Consider the following 21,718-nt stretch of genomic DNA (forward strand, 5'->3'; position numbering starts at 1 on the left):
TTTGATTTTATTTTTCTTTATTCTATTTATCCTCTAATCTCTAATTGGAAAAAGAAATGAGTATCTCTTTTACAATAATAACAAACATTTTCCTAGCTTCCTTCCTTAATAAATTTAATAAAAAATAGGATTGAACTGAGGAATGTTCATATCTAGTATTCTACATTGAAACCCTCAGAATGTATGCTTATCTTAAGTCACAGATATAACATAAGTACACAATGATTTTAACTTAAGTGTTTTTATTAGAGGCAGAGGTCACAATCCTATAAAAACTGACATAACTTGTTTTTTTACAAAGTCCAAGATTTCTCAAGAGTCCAAAGTGACACTGTAATTTGCAGGTGTTATAAATAATATAATATTTACCAGTTTTATTGAGTGTACAACTATACCAGGAGAAATATGGAGGAAGTTGATGGGAATACAGTTTTGGCGCAAGCTTTAAAGGCCCAGGTAATATTAAAATATATACTTATGTTAGAATGAAGTTATAAAATATCGTGACTCCCGTGGCATGATATATATTATACTTATAATATTAGTGAAAAAATTGCAATACTAAAAAATAATATTACTTACTTAATTAATAAATATGCACCTTTTAAAACTAAAATATTACAAGAAAAACCTTTTACTCCCTGGATCACAAGCAATATAAAATTTTTAATGAAACTTAGAGATAAGGCACGTCACAAATATTTAAAATAGAAAACTCCTGGGAATTTAAATTACTACAGACAGCTTCGAAATTTCACTAAACATGCCATAAGTAGAGAGAAAGCGGCATATTTCAAACAATTTTCCTTAAAAAAAGGTAAAGATTTTTGGAATACCGCTAAAAAACTTAATTTTACAAAAACTAAAACCAATCCTTTACCAGAAACACTAAATAATGCAGTTGACCTAAACTCATTTTTTTCTAACTCCGTGGCTTTTACAAAATCAACCTCAAATGAAAAAATTGACTTCTACAAAAATAATAAACTAAATGTTAATCAGGAAGAGTTTTATATCAATTTAATTGATGAGGAAAAAACTGCAAATATTATAAAAAACATTGGAAGTAATGCAATGGGAGTTGATGAAATTTGTATTAAAGATTTAAATATATGTCTTCCTTATTGTTTAGAGGCTTTAGTTAATATTATTAATAGTTGTATTTTGCAGAAAATTTATCCTAGTGAATGGAAACAAGCTATTCTTATTCCTTTACCTAAAATTTCCTCCCCTGAAGAATTTAAAGACCAATAAGCATTTTACCAGTTATATCAAAAATATTAGAACGTCACATTTATAATGAACTCTCTAGATATTTATATAAGTTTAAAATAATTCCTGATTGTCAGTCGGGATTTCGAAAATCTTTTAGTACTACAACAAGTCTCATAAGCCTTATTAATGATATTAGAATTAAAGAAGACAAAAAACAGATAACTTGCTTAACCCTACTTGATTTTAGTAAAGCATTCGACACCATTGATCATAAATTACTATTAGCTAAATTACACTATTTTGGGTTGTCTACAAATGCCATTATATTTTTCCAATCTTATCTTGAGGGTCGGTCTCACTGCGTTCGGGTAATCAAAAAGTCAAATTATGAGTTCTCCAACTTCTTGCCTCTTACCATGGGTGTTCCACAAGGATCCATATTAGGACCGTTGCTGTTTTCTCTCTATGTGGCTGATATGGAAAAGTGTCTTCAAAATTCAAAACTCCAACAGTATGCTGACGATTCCCAGGTATATATTGCTTTTGATACTCCAGGTCTGCATGAGGCGCAAAATAAAATAAATACTGATCTACAGAGCTTGGCCGTGTTTACTGAGAATCATAACTTAAAACTTAACGCATCAAAATCGTGTGTAATGTTTGTAACACAGAACAAGAGTCAGCTGCAAGAGGTTTCAAACAGATTTAAAGTAGTTGTTAAAGGCGAGTCTGTTCCAGTTGTAACTGAAAAACGTAATTTAGGTGTAGTTATTGATTCAAATCTTAACTTTACTTCCCATATTAAAGTCAAACTTCAAGCCGCCTACATCAGATTAAAGGGCCTTTATCAGTATAAGAAAATGTTGCCTTCAAAAATAAAATATTGGCTGTGTGATACACTAGTTCTTTCATTACTTGACTATGGGGATATTGTATACGGCGATTCTTTAACTAAATACTTATCGAACAAAATACAAAAACTTCAGAATAGTTGCATGAGATATTCATTTAATATTGCCTCTAGAAACCGCATAACTCCATATTTAAATTCTAATTTAATTTTGAATATGAGCAATAGAAGGAAAGTCCATATGTTTAATTTAATTTATAAAATAATGAAAACCAGACAGCCTGCAAATTTAAGAAATTTATTTTTTAATCAAGATATTCCTTATAATACAAGAAATCCCCATTTGCTTAGAATTCCTTTACATAGAACAGCAACCTTTAAAAAATCTTTTTTATATATGGGCATTCGGATGTGGAATGAACTACCTATTTATATAAAGGAATGTTCGCCTAAAAAATTTATTATAAACTTAAAAAAATATCTCTTAAACACGCAAATTATGGTAACCTAATGTGACCGTATTTTATAAAATGGTATTTTTGTTTTAATTAATGTTCTGCACACCTGATCTTGCTAATTGCAAATATTTACATTAAAATTAAATTCTCACTTGCCTGTTATCTACCCTTCGTGCTCGCCCCTATACCGTTCTCGCTCGTCTTTGGATTCTTTTATTTTTTTTTTGTTTTTCTTTTTGCCCAGCTTCATAGCCACTCGCTAGTTCATTGTAAAATGCATATATTGTCCCTTTTGATTTTGGTATGGACCTTATTGTAAATACATAATATTACGTTTTTTAGAAAATAGTTTATTTAGGAACACGGGTTGTACAGCACATGTACAAGTAATCTATGTACTTGCATGTGTATCGGTTTTTTTTTTATAAAAATCGCGTTGCACTCCGATTACCAAACAAATTGTTGTAATTTTGAATTATTTGTATATTCATGGAATTTAGTTTCGTATATTCTGTAATAATGTTTAATAATTTTGAATGGTAATAAAAGTATTTTTTATTTTTTTTTTTATGTAATTGTCTTATCATTTATTTAAGTTTATATTCACAAACTGTATTTTATCCATGAGTTCAACTCATTTTTACAGGGTAATAGTTTCACATTATTTGCTTATGGTATACAACCATGTACTTATTACTATAATGTCCACCATTTATTATAATATTCTAGTGGATTCACATATTTTTAAAGATATTCAAATTTGATATCTAAGATTTATTAAAACTTGAAGCAAATTCCCACTTCAGAAAATTAATTATTTTAATTTATAAAGCTGTTATTGAACCTTTACTGAGGTATGCACATGAAAATAACAGAAAATTCAAAAGACAATGTTTTCAAGACAAAGGAGCTTATTGCAAACCAATCCAAACCCAAACAATTTGTATACATATTTTTTGTCATCACATTCAAAAATTCTTATATTTCTTGCGGGCTATACTATTCATCTAATGAAATGAACTTTCTAACACTTTTATAAAAAAAGTTTAAGATTTTCTTTCTGTTTTTCAATATATGTAATTTTTTCTTCCTATCTATCCACACTAAAAAACACAAATTATAAAAATTATGAAAAAATATGAAAATTTTTAAATTCACATTTATATTAAGCTTGTTCATGGTTTAACATTTGATGCAGCAATAATGATACAAACCTGTTTAATTGCTCTATAGCTACATTTAAAAACAAAATTACTCCAATGATTATAATTTTATAAGCATCAAATCTCTTTCTATGTAAACCCTTTCATTTAATTTTCTTTTACCTGTTGTTATACTCTGGAGTTGTGAGCTTGGGATTTTGGATGTTTTTGAATCATTAATTAATTTTTATAGACTGCTGAAGTTTTTTTACACTGTTCACTTGAGCTATCTAATGTAAATAGTTTACTTCTTGATCTGTGATGCATAAGACTTTCCTGTTAGACAATGTTTGTGGCAGCAGGGTGGTAATGGCAAGTATGTAGACAAACTTAACCATCCATTCCTTTGTCAATTTGAAGATGAAATGTTCATATAACCATGGAGCCACAATGGATATATTTTAATGATATTCATATTTTCTATTGTTGTCGTTTCTTTCCAAAAATACAGGATATTACTCTTTTCATCCATTTTCATATTCAGCATTAGCAAATTGTAAAATATGCAATATCAATCATAGGTTATACCAACTATTCAATAAATACATTTAATTCTTAAAGTACTTAGAATGTTACTTGCATTCTTTAGCGATATACATTGAAACCCTTTAGGGTCTCATGTTCATATGAAAATGAATATCACACGAATAAAATAAAAGTCCAAGTCTAATAAAATTAGCCGACTTCTCACATAAAGTTTCTCCATGTGTTGCATAAATCCCATTGTATTTAGCTACCTATTTCCTTTGTCTGTATATTTTATTAACACCATATTATAAAAGCTCCAAAAACAATTGCCAATTAGCTCAAAAATGTTCATGATGAAATAAAACAAATTGTGACTGGTGTGAATAAAATGTTGATACCAACTACAGGGGTGTAAGCATACAATCTGAAAGTCAAAGTAAAATAAGCTTTATTGTACAAAATGTTTAAAACAAAGTGTCATAAAAACATTGGATCAATCAGTAAAAAACAACAAAAATACACTCAAAAAAATGCTCCAAATTTTGTTTCCAATTTGTTTGGAGGCACAACACAATCAAATAACATGAAAGGCTAAAATTTGTCTATAAAAAAATTCATCAGTGATGTAGAAAGCTTTTTCTAACATCAATGTCTTAACTCCTACCCTAAATAGTTTATAATATTATATAGTTCTTCTAAGAAACAGATGTTTCAGTATCTTCTTACTGTGGTACATGATAGAGTATTGGGTTAAAGATGTTGTAGGTATTGGTAATTTTATAGTAAATGAATTGAATAAGTTTACCCAAAGAGGGCTCCTAAGGCCAAAGAGTTTTCCCAAAAAACAAACACTATATCTTAGGTGTGAGTTAACCAAAGCATAATAATCAAATCAAATCGTTTATTTCCATCGATATCCGAACAATGTATCGGAATTGTCAATAAAAAACTACAATGCTAATAAAAACAGTATAAAATTACAAGATATGAAAGGAAACAAATTTAACTAAATTAAGTCAATAAATATACAGTTAAAGAACTCTGTCAATGAGTAAAAAGGACATTCAGCTAACATGGTCCTAAGAGCTTTCTTATAAGTTGGAAAAGCCTTAGCTCTCTTTATTCTACATAGGAGATGATTAAAAATTTTGAGAGATGTAATTTCCGGACCATCCTGTACCTGCGATAACCTGGTAAAAGGAATATATAATTTATCTGCATTTCCAGTTTTATAAAAATTAAGATCTTCAGATCTCATGTGGTTGGAAAGATCTTTATGTAATTGACATGCGCACTTCAAGATATAGATTTTAATTATAGTTACGATTTTAACATAACAGTACCACGGCAAGTTTCTCAGAAGGAAAGTCTAAACATCGTACGTACAATGCGCTTTTGATTTATTAGCACTCTCCCAATACTGGAGGAATTACCCCAAGCTAATAAGGCATAGGATAGAGTGGAATGCACTGAGGCATAATAAAAGATTTTAAGTGTATATGCAACCACATAGTCTCGAGGCTGCAAGATGGCATAATTGTTGGAGCTGTATAACTTGGCGGAGTGTTTTTGGATGATGCTACTTGATAACTCCTCTTTAAGGAGTAAGCTCCGGTCCTGAATAGCTCGGATCGGAGTGAAAACAATGAAATTGGTTTTTTTTTCAAACTATTGAAACAAGGACCAGTTTTCTGGCACCACCCTGCAATATCAGCTATACACTTAGTGGCTTTAAGAGTGGATCGACTGATGGTCAGTACCCGAGACAACTGCTGATGTATCAAGCCATTTATAAGCATCATTGGTCACTGTTATATTTAAGCTGTTTCTAACCAACCCAACCCAACCTAGAGTACAGCAGCTCAATATGTTTATCAAAAATCAAGTTTCATCAATAAACAATGCCAAAATTTTTTTTTAATATGTCATAAGAGACTGTGCGCCCAAGCATTATCTAAAATAAACTCAAAATTTAAAATATTTTTCTTTAACACATAAAAGGATAATAAATTAAGTGGTACCATCTTTTAACACCTGCGAAATTCTGGTTAACCATTTCCTCGAGAATAATCATTAATATAAATTCAAAATAAGACAGGACCAGAAACAGATTTTTGTGGCGCACAATTTGATGGCTGTGACATTCGACACACCTGGACATTTCTGGTAAATTGTCAATCTTTTGTTCTATCAATTGTTCGTTCCGGGCTTGGATATCCCTTGCTTGTATGGTCACCTTTTTATTCTAGAAATAGAATTCTACCTCTTTATTCTGGAAACAGTTTAGTCAAGTCGTTCAAAAAGTATCTCTCTGTGCAAAGCTAATATTGAGACTTCTCATCATTCTAATTACTGTTTCTTTTTTTCAATCATCTGAATGATGAGATCATTTAATTAACTTAATCTTGATCCCTTTGTAAATAACTTTGCTAATTCATTAAAACTTACTGAAATCTTCTGGAAGCTTACATTTTATGTTTTTGTGCTTTTTTATTGTTGCTATAATTTTGTTCCTTTCCATACCATTGATTAACTTCTTTATAGTTGCCACTTACAGTATCGGACAAAATAAGAGCAACTTTAAAACAAACTGGTTTAATATTGTACAAGAAACTGTGCAGTTTTGTGCATTATTCGCTGGATCTAAAACAAAAAATTATTGATGCCTATTTATCTGGGAAAAAGCCGGTATGGATATCAACTACATTTGGAGTTCGAAAAAACGTATCAGAAACTATTAAAAATTACCGAATCCGAGGCAGGGTTACGACCTTTGCGTGGTGGTCGATAAGAAAAACTACCAAAAACTTGAACAGGCGCATTAAACGACTTAATATAAATGATCGATCCAGGAATGTCTTCGACTCAGATTTTAGCCCCAGTTGGTGACGTAAATGTATTTTTCAAGACTATTATTCAAGGTCCCTTAGTGGATTTCGGATTACCAGCGAGAAAACCAGCCGAAAAACTCTTCTTATCTAAAAAAAATACGGACGCAAGAATGTTATTTGGTAGATTTCATCAAAACTGGAACACCCACGAATAGAAAAAGTTCTTTTTTCTGATGAATCTAAATTTCTTACATTTTCAAATGACAAAAGACAATTTGTAAGACGTCCTGCAGAAAAAAAAACTTTGAAGCAAAGTACGTTACTACTAAAATACGTTACTCTAAAACATGGTGGCGGCAATATCATGGTGTGGGGCTGCTTTTCAGCTTATGCACTAGGTCCTATTTACAGAATGAGGGGCATAATAAACAGCGCATATCTTAATATATTGAATAATGTTGCCTTATTCGGAATGGGAAATGCCCATAATATTCACATTCCAACGTGACAACGACGCTAAAAACACCGCTAAAATTGTGATTAATTGTAAAGTGGCCACCGCAATAGCCAGACCTAAATCTCATAGAAAATCTATGGGAAATGGTGAAAAAATGTGTTCGTCGATCACAAATACATAATTCATTAATCAAAGGAGTCCGTTTAGTGTCGGATTACATAAATGAAAGAAATGAAAAGATGCGATGAAATCATTAGGAACAATGTGTACTGGTTAAAATATTGATTTTCGAAGTTCTGTGTTAATCTGAGTTAAATTTGGAGAAAATATTAAATATATATAAAAATATTTGCTCTAATTTTGTCTGATACTGTATATTTTATTTAAAAAATTTCTTTTTGTAAATTAAAAAGGTTTGCCTATGTTGAATAAATTATTTACAGGGAATAGAATTCGTTTTTGGGATAATTGGATTTCCAGTTATCGAACTCAGTATGGCACTTCAAATGGCTGATATTCATTATATTGGTATGAGGAATGAACAGGCTGCTTGTTATGCTGCTCAAGCAATGGGTTACTTAACTGGTAAAATTTAAAAAAAATCCTTATACAAAACTAAGTCAATAAATTTACAGGTAATCCAGCAGGAGTTTTATGTGTATCTGGTCCAGGAGTATTACATACTTTTGGTGGCATGGCAAATGCACAAATAAACTGCTGGCCAGTTGTTGTTATTGGTGGAGCAGTAGCACAAGATCATGAAGGGATTGGAGGGTTTCAAGAGTGCAATCAGGTAAATTTAAACTATTTATACAGGGTGTTTGGAAGGTGAGTAGCCAAACGGAAATTGTGAATAGGTGAGGTTACTGGCTATTTAAAACGCATAGTATTTTTTTGTTTTATATTTTTGTAATATATTTTTTCCTTTTTTTATTAGATTCTGTATTAGATGTAATATATTTTTCCCGGTTTTTTTACTTTAACCTTAATTTTTTTTTTAATTTTTGGCCAAAGTGGCGCACAATTAATTTTATTTTAAAGACTAATGTCTCATTCAGATTTAGGTAATAACTGAGAAAAAAATTTAAAGAGAAACTAATAGTGGAGTAACAAACTTACTCAAATCAATAGAAAAAAAATGTTACGTCAACTTTACAATGGAAAAAATAATAATAAAAAAAAGTTATGGGGTTTTAAAATGTGTTAAAAAACTTCTCTAGTTAATAGTCTTTGTAACGATATGCCACATGTAACAAAAATAATTAGGTAACTTACGAAAAACAAATAAGTTTGTCTTCAAGGACGCGTGAACCAATTTCGTGAAAGCAACCTAATTGAGCAGGTATAAACTAATGCCTCTTTCTAACACAGCTAAACCTGTTACGCTATAATCTCCTTTATCATTCGGCGACACTCCCTTTGTGCCCCGCTACCTTAAACTGTTACCTGTCACTAACCATAATACGAGTATTATTAATTCGAGACTTGTCGTTCTCCGCTACTTCACGTATTTTTAACTCCGCTCTGTGCATATTGTTTTTGTTGTTAATTTTCGTTAACTTTGTTTTATTGTTACTGCCTACTATGGCTGGTGCCTTTACAAACGAGGAGTACGCCGATATCCTAATGGCATATGGTAGAACTGATGGAAATGGACGAGAAGCAAAAAGAATTTACCAAGAGCGTTTTCCCAATAGACGCCAACCTAATCGTCATACTTTTGAAACGACCTTTAGACGCTTAAGAGAATCTAATTATAGTAGATAGGTAGTCTAAATCGCCGTGAACCTGAAGTTCGCAGACAACGTAATGTTGCTGATGACGAACGAATTGTGGAAGCTTTTGACGAAGATCCCACAACGAGCATCCGGACTGTAGCTGCCAATCTAAAGCCGCTTTCACACGGGTCGGTGTGGCAGCGGTCTGGTAGCGGCGCAGCAATTACCGTAACGATGCTCTGCCGCATTATCTATTTACATGAGGCAATATATTCCACAGCAGTATAGTGAACATGTCGTCGTCTAGTGATGAAGAGTACATTGTGTTATATATGTATTTTAAGAGATTACAACAGAGAAAAAAAAATATTGGGTGCATCCATACATTGAAAGAAACATTAACTGTAGGTTATTTGTTGCCACTCAAGGTGGATGGAAAATTTCAGTCAATGTACAGAATGAGAAAAGTTTCATTCCAAGAACTTGAACAACTTATTAGTCCAATTATTCATAGACAAAATACGAACATGCGAGAATGTGTAAGTGCTGGAGAAAGGATTTTAATAACTTTGCGGTAAGTACTATGAATGAAACAAAACATACTACTCTACATTATCTGTATTGAAATTCGAGAAAAAAGAGTAATCTGCATTTGGTGCTACGGCGGACCCTGATTGCGCTGTCGGAATTTCATTGTAATAAGTTTCTTCTGGAGAGTGAATCGGTTGATATGAAGAGACTAAAGGTGTTAGTACAGAGTGGCTGGTAGATGGTCTTTCGAATGAAGATGAGGTGGATGGATTGAATGTAGGTTGAACATTTTGCGATTTTATTTCATCAACAAGGATCATCAGTTTGATTTTAAATTTCCTTTGTTGTTCTTCTGTCATACTTTCCAGGTCAGGTAGCATGCTTAGTAAGAAGTAATGCATGTGGCTGATTTTTTCTTTATTTTCAGAGTTCTCCACATCTTGAACCTTTCTTATTTTTGCTTTTAAGTAGTTAACAAATGTTTGCTCACCTTCTGTATTGTAACATTTACGACATCAAACGGTACTTATTGAGGTAGATGCTGGCGTCGCTGATAAATGTTGTATTGTTTTCTGTTTTGCTAATGATGCAGGTCGATTTGTTTCTTCTGTTAAATTAAAGGCGTCATTCCGAGAATTTTCATAAAAATTTTCATTTGAAGGTGAGTCTTCTGTTGCTAGATTTTCACAACTACGGTCTTCGTCAGGAATAGGTTCTGGGACATTGCCATTATTTTCGGAAGTATTTACTGCTTTTACATAAGGCAGTATAAATTGCAAATAATCCTGGAGGTAATACGTTTTTTTTTTGGTTACCCACTTGGAGGGGTCTTCATACTTCGAAGAAATGAAGATCTGATGTTGCGCCATTTTTCCGTTCACTCTTGAACTGAAATAAAATAAAATAAAAACAAATCAATTTATAGAAATACAAAAGGTATATGTTTAATTATTTCTTATTAATTCTAGGTATCTGGCCACGGGATGCACTTATTCTGCTCTGGCCTTATATTTTGCAAGAGAAGTTACGACAGTATCGTATATAGTAAATGAAACAACATTAGCTATTTGGAACACTCTTCACAATGTTTATATGAAAATTCCCTCTAACGAAGTGGAAGGAAATAGCAAATCGCTTTTACGAATTATGGAACTTACCTAACTGCTTAGGAGCAATTGATGGCAAGCACGTTAGAATACAAAAAATTCCCAACTCTGGATCAACAAATTACAACTACAAACACTACCATTTAATTGTTTTACTTGCGGTTTGTGATGCAGATGGCTTATTCACAATGATAGAAACCGGCTATGCAGGCAGAAATACTGATGGAGGAATTTTTCGTGCATCAAATTTAGGTCAGTGGTTGGAAAGAAATGGTCTAAATCTACCCGCTAGTGCTTGTTTGCCACATGATAAGAGCCAGGAAAAAGTACCATATTTCTTCGTAGGAGATAACGCGTTTCCCTTAAAACGATATTTAATGAGACCATTCCCTATACAAACACTGGATAATAAGAAACGTATATTTAAATATAGGTTGAGCAGGGGACGAAAAACCATAAAATGTAGTTTTGGCATGGTAACACAAAAATTTCAAGTGTTGCTAACCCCCATAAGGTGTACAAAAATCTCTAATATTATAAATATAATAAAATGTGTTTGTGTTTTACATAATTTTATACGAATTAAAGACGGGACGTGGTATTCGACACCAACATCCGAACATCGACTGAATATCGCAGTTCAAAACTATAATTTGCTAGAAGAGATTATTCGCATAAACCCTGCATCTTCTGGAGCTACTGTTCGTAATTATTTAGCAAATTATTTTATCAAGCCAAATGGTAGCATCCCATGGCAGTATAACTATTGTTTATAAGACTAATATAAAAAATGTTTATTACCTGAGAGGTTTTTTTTGCCACTCTTTCCCATGCTTTATCCGTAATATCTTTCCGCGAATATTCTGCGATTTTGTAGTTATAGAGACACTCATATTTTTCTATTTCTTGTACTAAATTTATCTCGTGCGACATTTTCAACTTCCAAACACAAACGTAAACAATCAAACATACATGCGGTATAAACCATTTACCGCCTAAAAACTTGCAGATAAGCAGCATGTAGAAAGCATGTCGTGCTGAAATCTTGTTGCGTCGACTCGTGTGAAGTCAAACATTTGGTTATATAGAAGCGACATTTGCTCTGCATACCGAACGTCTACCGCACGGCTGTTGTACCGCTGCCATACCGACCCGTCTGAAAGCGGCCTAAACCTAAGTGTATGGAAGATCTGGTCTTCATGCTAACGGAAAGCATCCCTTTCATTACACTCCCGTGCAAGATCTTGAAGAAAACGACTACCAAAGACGCATTCAGTTTTGCCGCCTCCTGCTACATATGGACATGGATAACCGCGATTTCTTAAAAAGCATACTGTGGACAGATGAATCCAAGTTTTCAAGGAAGGGAATTACCAACTTTCATAATTTGCATTATTGGGCCCCAAAAGAAAAAAACCCAAAAATGAAGAAAGTCGCCTCCTTTCAAATGAAATTCTCAGTAAACGTTTGGGCAGGCCTAATTGGTAATACCCTTATTGGTCCACATTATTTACCGGAAAATTTGAATGGGGATAATTATCTACATTTTTTATTAAATGATCTGCCCGAACTCTTGAACAGGGTTCCAAATTTTCTCAATGAAGAACAAATGACGTTCCAATACGATGGGTGCCCAGCGCACTGGAGATTGGCGATCCGGGAGCACCTAGACAATGCATTTCCCAATACTTGGATTGGCAGAGATGGCCCTATCCCATGGCGTGCAAGATCACCGGACTTAACGCCGCTTGATTTTTACGTCTGGGGCCGTGCAAAAGAACTTGTGTATTTCGAACCTATAAATACAAGGGAACAATTGATAGGAAAAATGAATGACGCTTTTGTAATAATGAGACGGGAACTAATATTACAGTATACCACAAGAGAAATAAGAAAGCGATGTTACGCGTGTATTAGAAATAATGGCCATCAATTTGTGCAAGACTTATAAATAAACGATTTGAAGTAAAGAATATGTTTTTTTTTAATCAACCTGTAAAAGAAAGGGTCATGAAAATGAAAGGGGACAATAAGTTTAGCTGTTTTAGAACGGTGAAAAAGATAGTGCAACAGATTTAGCAGTGTTAGAAAGAGGCATAAGTTTATACCCGTCTAATTAGGTTGCTTTCAAGAAATTGGTTCACGCGTCCTTGAAGACAAAGTTATTTGTTTTTCGTAAGTTACCTAATTATTTTTGTTTCATGTGGCATATCGTTAGAAAGACAATTAACTAGAGAAGTTTTTTAACACATTTTAAAACCCCACAACTTTTTTTATTATTATTTTTTCCATTGTAAAGTTGACGTAACGTTTTTTTTCTATTGATTTGAGGAAGTTTGTTACTCCACTATTAGTTTCTCTTCAAATATTGTTCTCAGTTATTACCTAAATCTGAATGAGACAACATTAGTCTTTAAAATAAAATTAATTGTGCGCCATTTTGGTCAAAAATTTAAAAAAAAATTGAAGGTTAAAGTAAAAAAATGGGGAAAATCTAATAAAAAAAGGAAAAATATATTACTCCTTAAATTTGAGGAAAAAAAATACTATGCGTTTTAAATAGCCAGTAACCTCACCTATTTACCATTTCCGTTTAGCTACTCACCTTCCAAACACCCGTATATATATATTTTTTTAAACAATTAATATTAATAGGTAGAATTAGCTCGCCCATATAGTAAATACTCTGCTAGACCCCCGAGTATATCCCTTATCCCTCTTCATGTGGAAAAAGCCGTAAGGTTAGCCAAAAATGGTCGACCTGGTGCCGCATACTTGGATTTTCCTGCTAACATTTTATCAGGGAAAGTAGATGCTAATAAAGTACTTCCACAATATGGACCAACTGAAGTTCCAGTCATTTTTCCAGATCCTCAAAAGATTGCAGATGCCGCAAAACTTTTATCTACTGCCAAAAGACCACTGGTAATAGTTGGAAAGGGAGCTGCATATGCTAGAGCTGAGAATGAAGTAAAGCAATTAAAGGTAGCTGGAGAATGAAATAAATAAATCTTTATATAATCGTAGGTCAATCAACTAATTAACTTAACTAATCTTCCATTTCTGGCTACACCAATGGGCAAAGGTGTGGCCCCAGACAATTCAAACAAATGCGTTCAGTCTGCCAGATCGTTGGCTTTACAGAAGGCTGATGTTATTTTACTCTTGGGCGCTAGATTGAACTGGATTTTACATTTCGGAAGACCCAATAGGTAAAAACAAAGTTATATAATACATAAAAAAATTAGTGATATTACGTATTGCTTTATGAATGAATGAGATTTTTTGTGGACTTTGATATGGAACTAGAATTCCTAACATAAGTAAAATGTCAAGCTAAAAGTACCTATCTATGCATTTCTATTATAGCAATTTTATTTTATTTAAGATTTTCACCAGATGTAAAAGTTATTCAGATTGACATATCAGCAGAAGAGTTGCATAATAGTGTAAAATCTGAAGTGGCCATACAAAGTGACCTAAAACCTGCCCTAGCCCAACTAATAAACCAATTTAAATTAAACCACTTTGTGTTTTCTGGACGCGAACAATGGTGGAATGATTTAAAGAAAAAATGTGAGGATAATAAGAAAGCTATTGAGGTAAAATTATTTTAGTCTTTTGTACTCAGTGTATCAAGATATCAATTTTATATTAGGCCATGGCAAATGATACACAAGTTCCACTAAATTATTATGCAGTATTTAAAAACATTTATGAGCTACTGCCAGAGAATTGCATCATAGTGAGTGAAGGCGCTAATACTATGGATATTGGCAGGACAATGCTTTTAAATAACTTACCAAGGCACAGACTAGATGCTGGAACTTTTGGAACAATGGGGGTAAATACTTTTTTATTAAGTTTTAAGTAGAAAAACGATTTCATGTCTAACCTGTGCTTAAAAAGGCCACCTATTTTCGTTTTTTCGCTCTACTGTAAAATTTACAAAATGACACTTACGACACTCTGTGGAAGGCGACGATTTGTACTCCAAGACCTAATGCAATATAAATTTAAAAGAAATAAAATTGACGTCTTTCCGATTTTTTATTTTTTTAACTACCAGAAAGATATTATTGGTGGGAAGTTTTCAAATTGACACCCTGCATAATGAAAATAATAATAAGTTCCTCAATTTCTAGCTTTGTCGACAGTCCTTTTATACCAAGAAAGCATATTTTCATTTGACTAAGAATTTGCATTATAGGTTGGTCCAGGGTTTGCAATCGCGGCCGCTCTTTATTGCAGACACAATGAACCAACAAAAAGAGTGATTTGTGTCGAGGGAGATTCCGCTTTCGGGTTTTCCGGAATGGAAATTGAAACTATGGTAAGGTACAAGCTTCCCATTATCATCATCATAGTGAACAATTCAGGGATTTATACTGGAATGGAGCCTGATGTTTTTAAAGATGTGCAAGAGAGTGGAGAAATTACCAAAGTGTAAGTTATTGATTATTGGAATTGATAGTTTAAAAATATTAATGTTTTTTGTTAGAACACCACCTGGATGTCTCACAAGTTGCACTAGATATGATAACATGATGTCTCTGTTTGGCAGAACAGGCTTTTTTGCACAAACAGTTCCAGAGTTGCAAAGTGCTGTGAAAGAAGCTTTAAATACCTCTGATGGCCCCACTATTATCAATGTTATCATAAATCCAACTGCTGATAGAAAACCACAGGCTTTTAATTGGTTGACTGAATCCAAACTGTAAATTTACACTATTCTTAATATTATTTTGTTATTTCATTTGTTACTTACATATTTTCTATGTATATTATGGAGTATATGGTTTAAAGTTCTTTAATTTAATGTTTGTGGTTGTTTTATTGCTTATTTACATATTTTATATCTTACATAGTATATGTTTATTTATTTATTTTTTTATTTTATTTATTTTACGGGATCAACCGCATTACAACAGTAAATTAAATACAAAATCAATTGAACCTAACCATACTTAACAGTAAAATACTAACTATTAAGCAGTAATAAAGCCTACTTATAAATGTAAAATACCGAAAATAGTTTTATAACTTAAATCAATATAACAGAATTCTAAAAATACTAAAAACATACCCTACTAAAGTATAATATTCAGTATTGCACTAAAAAAAAAATTAAACAATTTCTCTTATTTGACTCTTAAATCTAGATAAGGAAATGCCCAAAATTTCAACCTCCCTAGTATTGACAATTCTTAGAGTTCTTTCAATAGGAGCATGTAATGCACAATTGGCGCTATGAAATGGTAATGAAAAGACACGATACTGCCTTAAATTCCTAGATGGAATATTAAATTGTATTGTCATCAGAAGTTCTGGACAAATTATCTGACCATTCAATAATTTATACAAAAAAAATAAATCTGCATATATCCGTCTTTGTCTCAATGTCTTCATATCAAGCATTTCTAAAACAATATCATAAACATGATCATCCGGAATTCTTATTCGAGGTTTATAGAGACAAAACCTAATAAATTTGTTCTGAACTCTTTCCAAGGACAAGCAATTATTCATGTAAAAGGGCGACCATATCACTGAGCCATATTCCAGCAATAAAACAACCAATGACATGTATAACCTCTTACAGGTCTCTATAGAAAATTCTTTACAGTTCCTTAGTACAAAACCCAGATTCTTAGAGGATTTGAGAAAATTATTGTTTATGTGTGCATTAAAGTTTAAATGAACATCAAACGAGATACCAAGATCTTAAACTATGCTGCAATATTGAAGTGTACTTCCTTGAATGTTATATGAAGTGACAACCTTTTTAGTTCGCTTGAGAAAACTTATATAAATGCATTTGCTTACATTCAAAAACAAATTGTTGTTAACACACCACTCATTCAATCTATCCAAATCACTTTGCAACAAAATCTGATCAAGTATTGATAAAATCTCTCTAAAAAACTTCAAATCATCGGCAAATAAAAGGAAGTCACTGTTCTCAAAACAGGCACCAAAATCATTCACAAAAATATTAAAGAGCAAAGGTGAACAGTGTCCACCTTGTGGAACACTGTGGCGTTAACTTTACAGTGTTACTATTTTGCCAAGAGTTTGCAGACGGTAGCTCAGAATTATTGGAGGCTTGGGATTGTTCGAAGGTTCACTTATGACTGGCTATTAAAGAATATAAACTTGATTATAACTATTAAATAAGAGGGCGCCACTTAGTTTTTTTTTTTTTATAAATGAAAGAAAACTAAGAAAAACACTTGGTATATATGTTTCAATTAACAATCAAATGACCCTGGATAAAGTAGATTTAAAGAGGCAAAAAAAATATCTCAACAATACAACCAAATTATATTTACATCTAAGATATGTATACACCTCATTTTCTAATCTGTTAAATGTTAATAATTTATTATGAATTAAAATATGAATAATGTTGATATGATTAAATAAAATAAGTTTGTCAAAAGTAACATTTAAATTATGATTAAGCTACTAGGTAGATTTCAGCACTTGAAAAATAAATTGCAATTATTAAAATTTTTAATATATATTTATATTAGGCAGGGGAAAGTTCATGAACCTTTTTACCTAAGGCATATCAGCCTTAACCGACTTATATCTACTTAACTACCAAAAAAAGGTACTGAAAAATACGGAACAAAAAATAACTAAAATTATAGATAGGAAATTGACATACTAAATTATGATATTGATTAAATATTTGTAGCAATAAATTTAAATTAAAGATATATTAGTAAAAATTTAAATAAGTGAGAAAAATCTATGGTTAATATTTAAATAAATGGAATAAACTGGCCTGTATCCGGACTGGGAATCTCTAATACTAGCTCTAACTCTGGCTCCAGCTCCACAGCTTACAGCAATTTCCCGGAGAAATCAAAAGCCTGCAGCCATCAACAATTGAAGAAGAATAAAGAGGAAAACGGAAAAGTAAAACCCTAAAACAACGATTGCCATTGTATTCACTGTGGATAAAAATGAAGAGCGTTCAAAATGTGACACACTTACCTTGCTTTCATTCAAGTTTCATTATCCATCCATCAAAATCTCGGGAATCCTGCACCAGAATTATGAAATAAACAGTTCCCTAAAGGAACAAGATTAAGGACTATAAATTATAAACCATATTGGCCATTTCCTGCTTCCCAAATTTCGGAAATAAAAAACTGGCCTCTTACCTGCGCTTCTACCTGCGACACGGGAACAAGTCCTCGAAAAATGGATGCAGTACCGACTAAATAAGTTACGACCCCACCTCTCTCCTGAGCTGTCAATGTCAATCCAATCAGAGAAAACATCAATCAAGACCAACCAGAAGAGTAACGGACCGTCAACAGAAAGCATGAATAATAAAACCAGGAGAGTGATGCGTTACAGTAGTAATGTGTCATCGACAGTGTGAATTTAAAGAAATATCGATAAAAGAAGTTGACTGAAATTATTAATATAATTATTGAAATTAATGAAATATCAATGGAGCGTTAGTGAACATAAGAAATAGAAAAATAAAACGCTACAACACCTGAAGTGACATTAATATAGCTTGATCTTGCATTACCTATTCGTGCCTGCTGGGTCCTCCCTGACAGGGAATTTACAAACCAATTCACCATAAGATTAGAAAATCCAAAAATATCCAACTTTTTTGCCAAAATACTATGGTCAACTCTGTCGAACGCCTTGGAGAAGTCGGTGTAGATTACATCCATCTGACATCCCCTCTCCAAGGCATTCAACAGATTCTGCTGAAACACTAACAAATAAGTCACAGCAGACTTTCCAGAAATAAATCCATGTTGTTCGCTAAGTAACAACTCTTTACAATAAAAATATAATTGATCATAGATAAGACTGTCCAGGAGCTTCGGAATGGCTGATTGTATACAAACACTTCTGTAATTCTCTATTTTGCTATTGTCGCCAGATTTAAAAATTGGCATTACAAAACTATGTTTCCACAAGGTTGGAAAAATTGCAGAATCTAAAGATCTTTTAAAAATTATAAAAAGAGGGTATGAAATAGTACATACACACTTTATTAGAAAATAATTTGGAATGCCATCGGGTCCTGAACTAACTTTGGGTGGCAACTTGGTAATTTTATCAAAAATCAACCCAACGGAAAGGGTGGGATTAGGTATGGTCATATTTAACTTTGCTTGCTGATTGATAAAAGCACCATTATTGTTTATATTATTAATAGGACTATAGACTGTTGAAAAAAACTGGGCAAAACCTTCAGCTATCTGTTCACAGCTAATGAACTCATTATCATTATAATACATTAAATTAGGAAGTTTATTAATTGATCTTTTATTGTTTATGTTATACCAAAAACTTTTAGGGTTAGTGTATAGTAGTTGGTCTAAGTTTGAAATATAATTATCATAACAAATATCAGTCAAAGTTTTACATCTAGCCCTAATGTTTGAAAAAGTAATATAATCTGCCACATTATGACTGACCCTGTAGCATTTGTGTGCAATTTTCTTTTGCCTAACGAAATATCTTAATTCAGCTGAAAACCAACTAGGAAACTTTGAAGTTTTGTATCTCTTTAGGGGAACAAAAAGTGCTATAGCTATATCCAGTATATGACAAAAATGGGAGACTGCTATATTAATGTCTGCTGAGCTTAAAACCAAGTCCCATTTAATTCCACATAAGTAATTATTAATACCAATATAATCACCCATTTTAAAATCATAATAAAACTCTACATAGTTTAAATTCAACTGAGTTTCGCAACTAAAATCAATTTCAAAATTATACCCTTTGTGATTTAATGACCCCTCAAAAAGACAATCAACTGCTTCCATTACAGCAAGAGTTTGCTTGCTTGAAAAAATTAGATCTAAATAAACAAGCCTATCATTTGGAATTGTAACATTCTCATAAAAACTCAAACAAGCATAATGCTGACCTAAAACTAGACCCGCTGAGTTTAAAGGACAAGTCACCACCACACCATTGTCGTCATTTCCCCAACTTGAATCAGGTACATTAAAATCACCAAAAATATAAAAATCACAGCTTGAATATTCTTGCCTGAGAATGTCAACAGTATGGCAGTGACTTTCATATATGTTAATTGCAGAATTTGGGGGAATATATTCTCCCCCAATTATAAAGCTAATACTACCAATTCTACATAATATATATAATTGTTCGACTGAATCATACACCAACATAAGCTTCCTTGAATCAATAACATCCCTGATATATATCAAAATTCCTCCTCCGCGACTTTTGCTGCTAGAAGAAGGTGAACAATCACATCGGGTATTAATGTATGGTATTAATGGTATTAAAGTTCTTACAAATAGACATTCTGGTGTACTAATTTATTCATGACATTCTTAAAATAAACTAAAAAATATATAATACAAAAAAAGTAGGTTGCCTGCCAGATTTTGTAAAAGCGAGGTTTAGATTCCCTAAATGATCTATCAATTAACCTTAATAATATTCTTTTAATTAACAATTTTAATACAAGAAGATCAATCCTTACCTCTTCTTTTGCCAAAATCCTTAGACTTTTATCACCTAAATAGGTAAAGTACTTCCTCCACTAACTGACCTGGTAAACATTTTTGAAAAGAATGATAAACCAGTTGTCCCTCCTGGTATATTTGATACCACTGTCCATAACAAAGACACTATTTGTCCCACAGCAAAGAGTACTGTAAAGGGAGTACTTTGTAAGTGCAAAGCACAGTACAAAGTTGCAAATAATGTACCACCATATGAGAGAGTCAGAAATATTCGATCTCTTGAGACCATGTGTTTCATGTAAGCGAGAGGGCCCCAAAGGAAGAAAAAACTAAAACAACACATACAATAAATAATCCTTAACACAAAATTCGAGCTGCTTTACTTACCTCATAATAAAGAATAGACTGCCTAAGGTAAATAGTAGAGCAAATTTTCTGGCTTTAAAAAGTAGTACTGGTAGGTACATCAAGGATATTGAAAAACAAAGTATTCCCATGCCTATACATATTGCAAAAAGGGTCATTCTTTGGAATCTTGACTAAAATAAAGCAGTTTCTTATAGAATACTTAGTATAACAAGAAATAGAAAGTGCTACTTTCGTGTAGTGATTATAAAAGTTTCACAAACTTACTAAGCTTGGACAACATTCTTTTTTGGTCTCTTGAAACCAAGTTTCATTCTCCTCAGTCTGTTCTTTCCTAAACCAACTAGAAACGTTCGGTTTTTGTAAGGGTATCGCGGGCATAGACAACTTGAAGTTTTTCTTCTGGTCACTTTGAAGGAGCAGATATTCGTCCAAATCTTTCTTGAGATCCACCATTTTTGCCTATTTAATGTTAAAATTCTGTTAAAAACAAGGCTTGTTTTATCTTAAAATGTTCCACATCATCCAGAATTATAAGATGCTGATGTACATCCAAAACAGTCATCAAACATCAACCTGATTGAAAAACAAACAAAAATATTTAACATGTCACATTGACACTTGACAGAACACCGACTGAGAACTGTCAAAAAAATAAGAGCATCTTGCGATTTTCTACTGGACTTGTGTTTTGATAAAAAAATTAACAGGTCTTACAATTCTTTCTTTTTATTTGCTTTCTAACAAATGTATTTTCTTATAAAAAAATATTTTTAAAAACAGCCTAGAGGCATATACACGTCTATTAAGAATTAAACTAAATCTGCTCCCTTATTCCAGAGTATGCGGTGTTGTTATTTATCTTATAACTGAGCACTCGTAAAAAATGTATAGCCACTTTTAAAGAAAAACGCTTTTAATATTAAAATACATATTTTATTAATCTGCAAATATTAACAAATCAAATAAAGAAGTTAATGTTTCTCTCGAAAGTTTCCCTACTCAGCCTTTCAGATAAATTAAGA

General features: G+C 32.3%; 2 protein-coding genes across 4 annotated transcripts; one reads left to right on the top strand and one right to left on the bottom strand.

Moving 5' to 3' along the window:
* Nucleotides 1-21: 21 nt before the first annotated feature.
* LOC126737969 (2-hydroxyacyl-CoA lyase 1) lies at nucleotides 22-15,655 on the top strand. Its single transcript, XM_050443108.1, has 9 exons — nucleotides 22-456; nucleotides 7,925-8,066; nucleotides 8,117-8,274; nucleotides 13,492-13,806; nucleotides 13,864-14,048; nucleotides 14,225-14,438; nucleotides 14,495-14,680; nucleotides 15,047-15,282; nucleotides 15,338-15,655. Exons 1-9 carry the CDS (start codon nucleotides 406-408, stop codon nucleotides 15,555-15,557), a joined length of 1,707 nt encoding a protein of 568 aa, XP_050299065.1. The 5' UTR covers nucleotides 22-405; the 3' UTR covers nucleotides 15,558-15,655.
* LOC126737973 (uncharacterized) lies at nucleotides 4,625-21,283 on the bottom strand. Of its 3 annotated transcripts, none has more exons than XM_050443115.1 (4): nucleotides 20,961-21,283; nucleotides 20,715-20,866; nucleotides 20,345-20,656; nucleotides 4,625-6,438 (listed from the first exon to the last, which is right to left on the bottom strand). In XM_050443115.1, the coding sequence occupies exons 1-3, from the start codon at nucleotides 21,147-21,149 to the stop codon at nucleotides 20,380-20,382; spliced, it is 618 nt and encodes a 205-aa protein (XP_050299072.1). In that variant the 5' UTR covers nucleotides 21,150-21,283; the 3' UTR covers nucleotides 4,625-6,438; nucleotides 20,345-20,379. The 3 variants fall into 3 exon arrangements, with proteins under 3 accessions (XP_050299072.1, XP_050299071.1, XP_050299070.1); XM_050443114.1 differs by lacking the exon at nucleotides 4,625-6,438 and adding an exon at nucleotides 9,803-10,618; XM_050443113.1 differs by lacking the exon at nucleotides 4,625-6,438 and having other exon boundaries at nucleotides 20,163-20,656.
* Between the last annotated feature and the right edge of the window lie 435 nt (nucleotides 21,284-21,718).

Source organism: Anthonomus grandis, chromosome 6, assembly GCF_022605725.1.
Source record: "Anthonomus grandis grandis chromosome 6, icAntGran1.3, whole genome shotgun sequence".
NCBI lineage: Eukaryota > Metazoa > Arthropoda > Insecta > Coleoptera > Curculionidae > Anthonomus > Anthonomus grandis.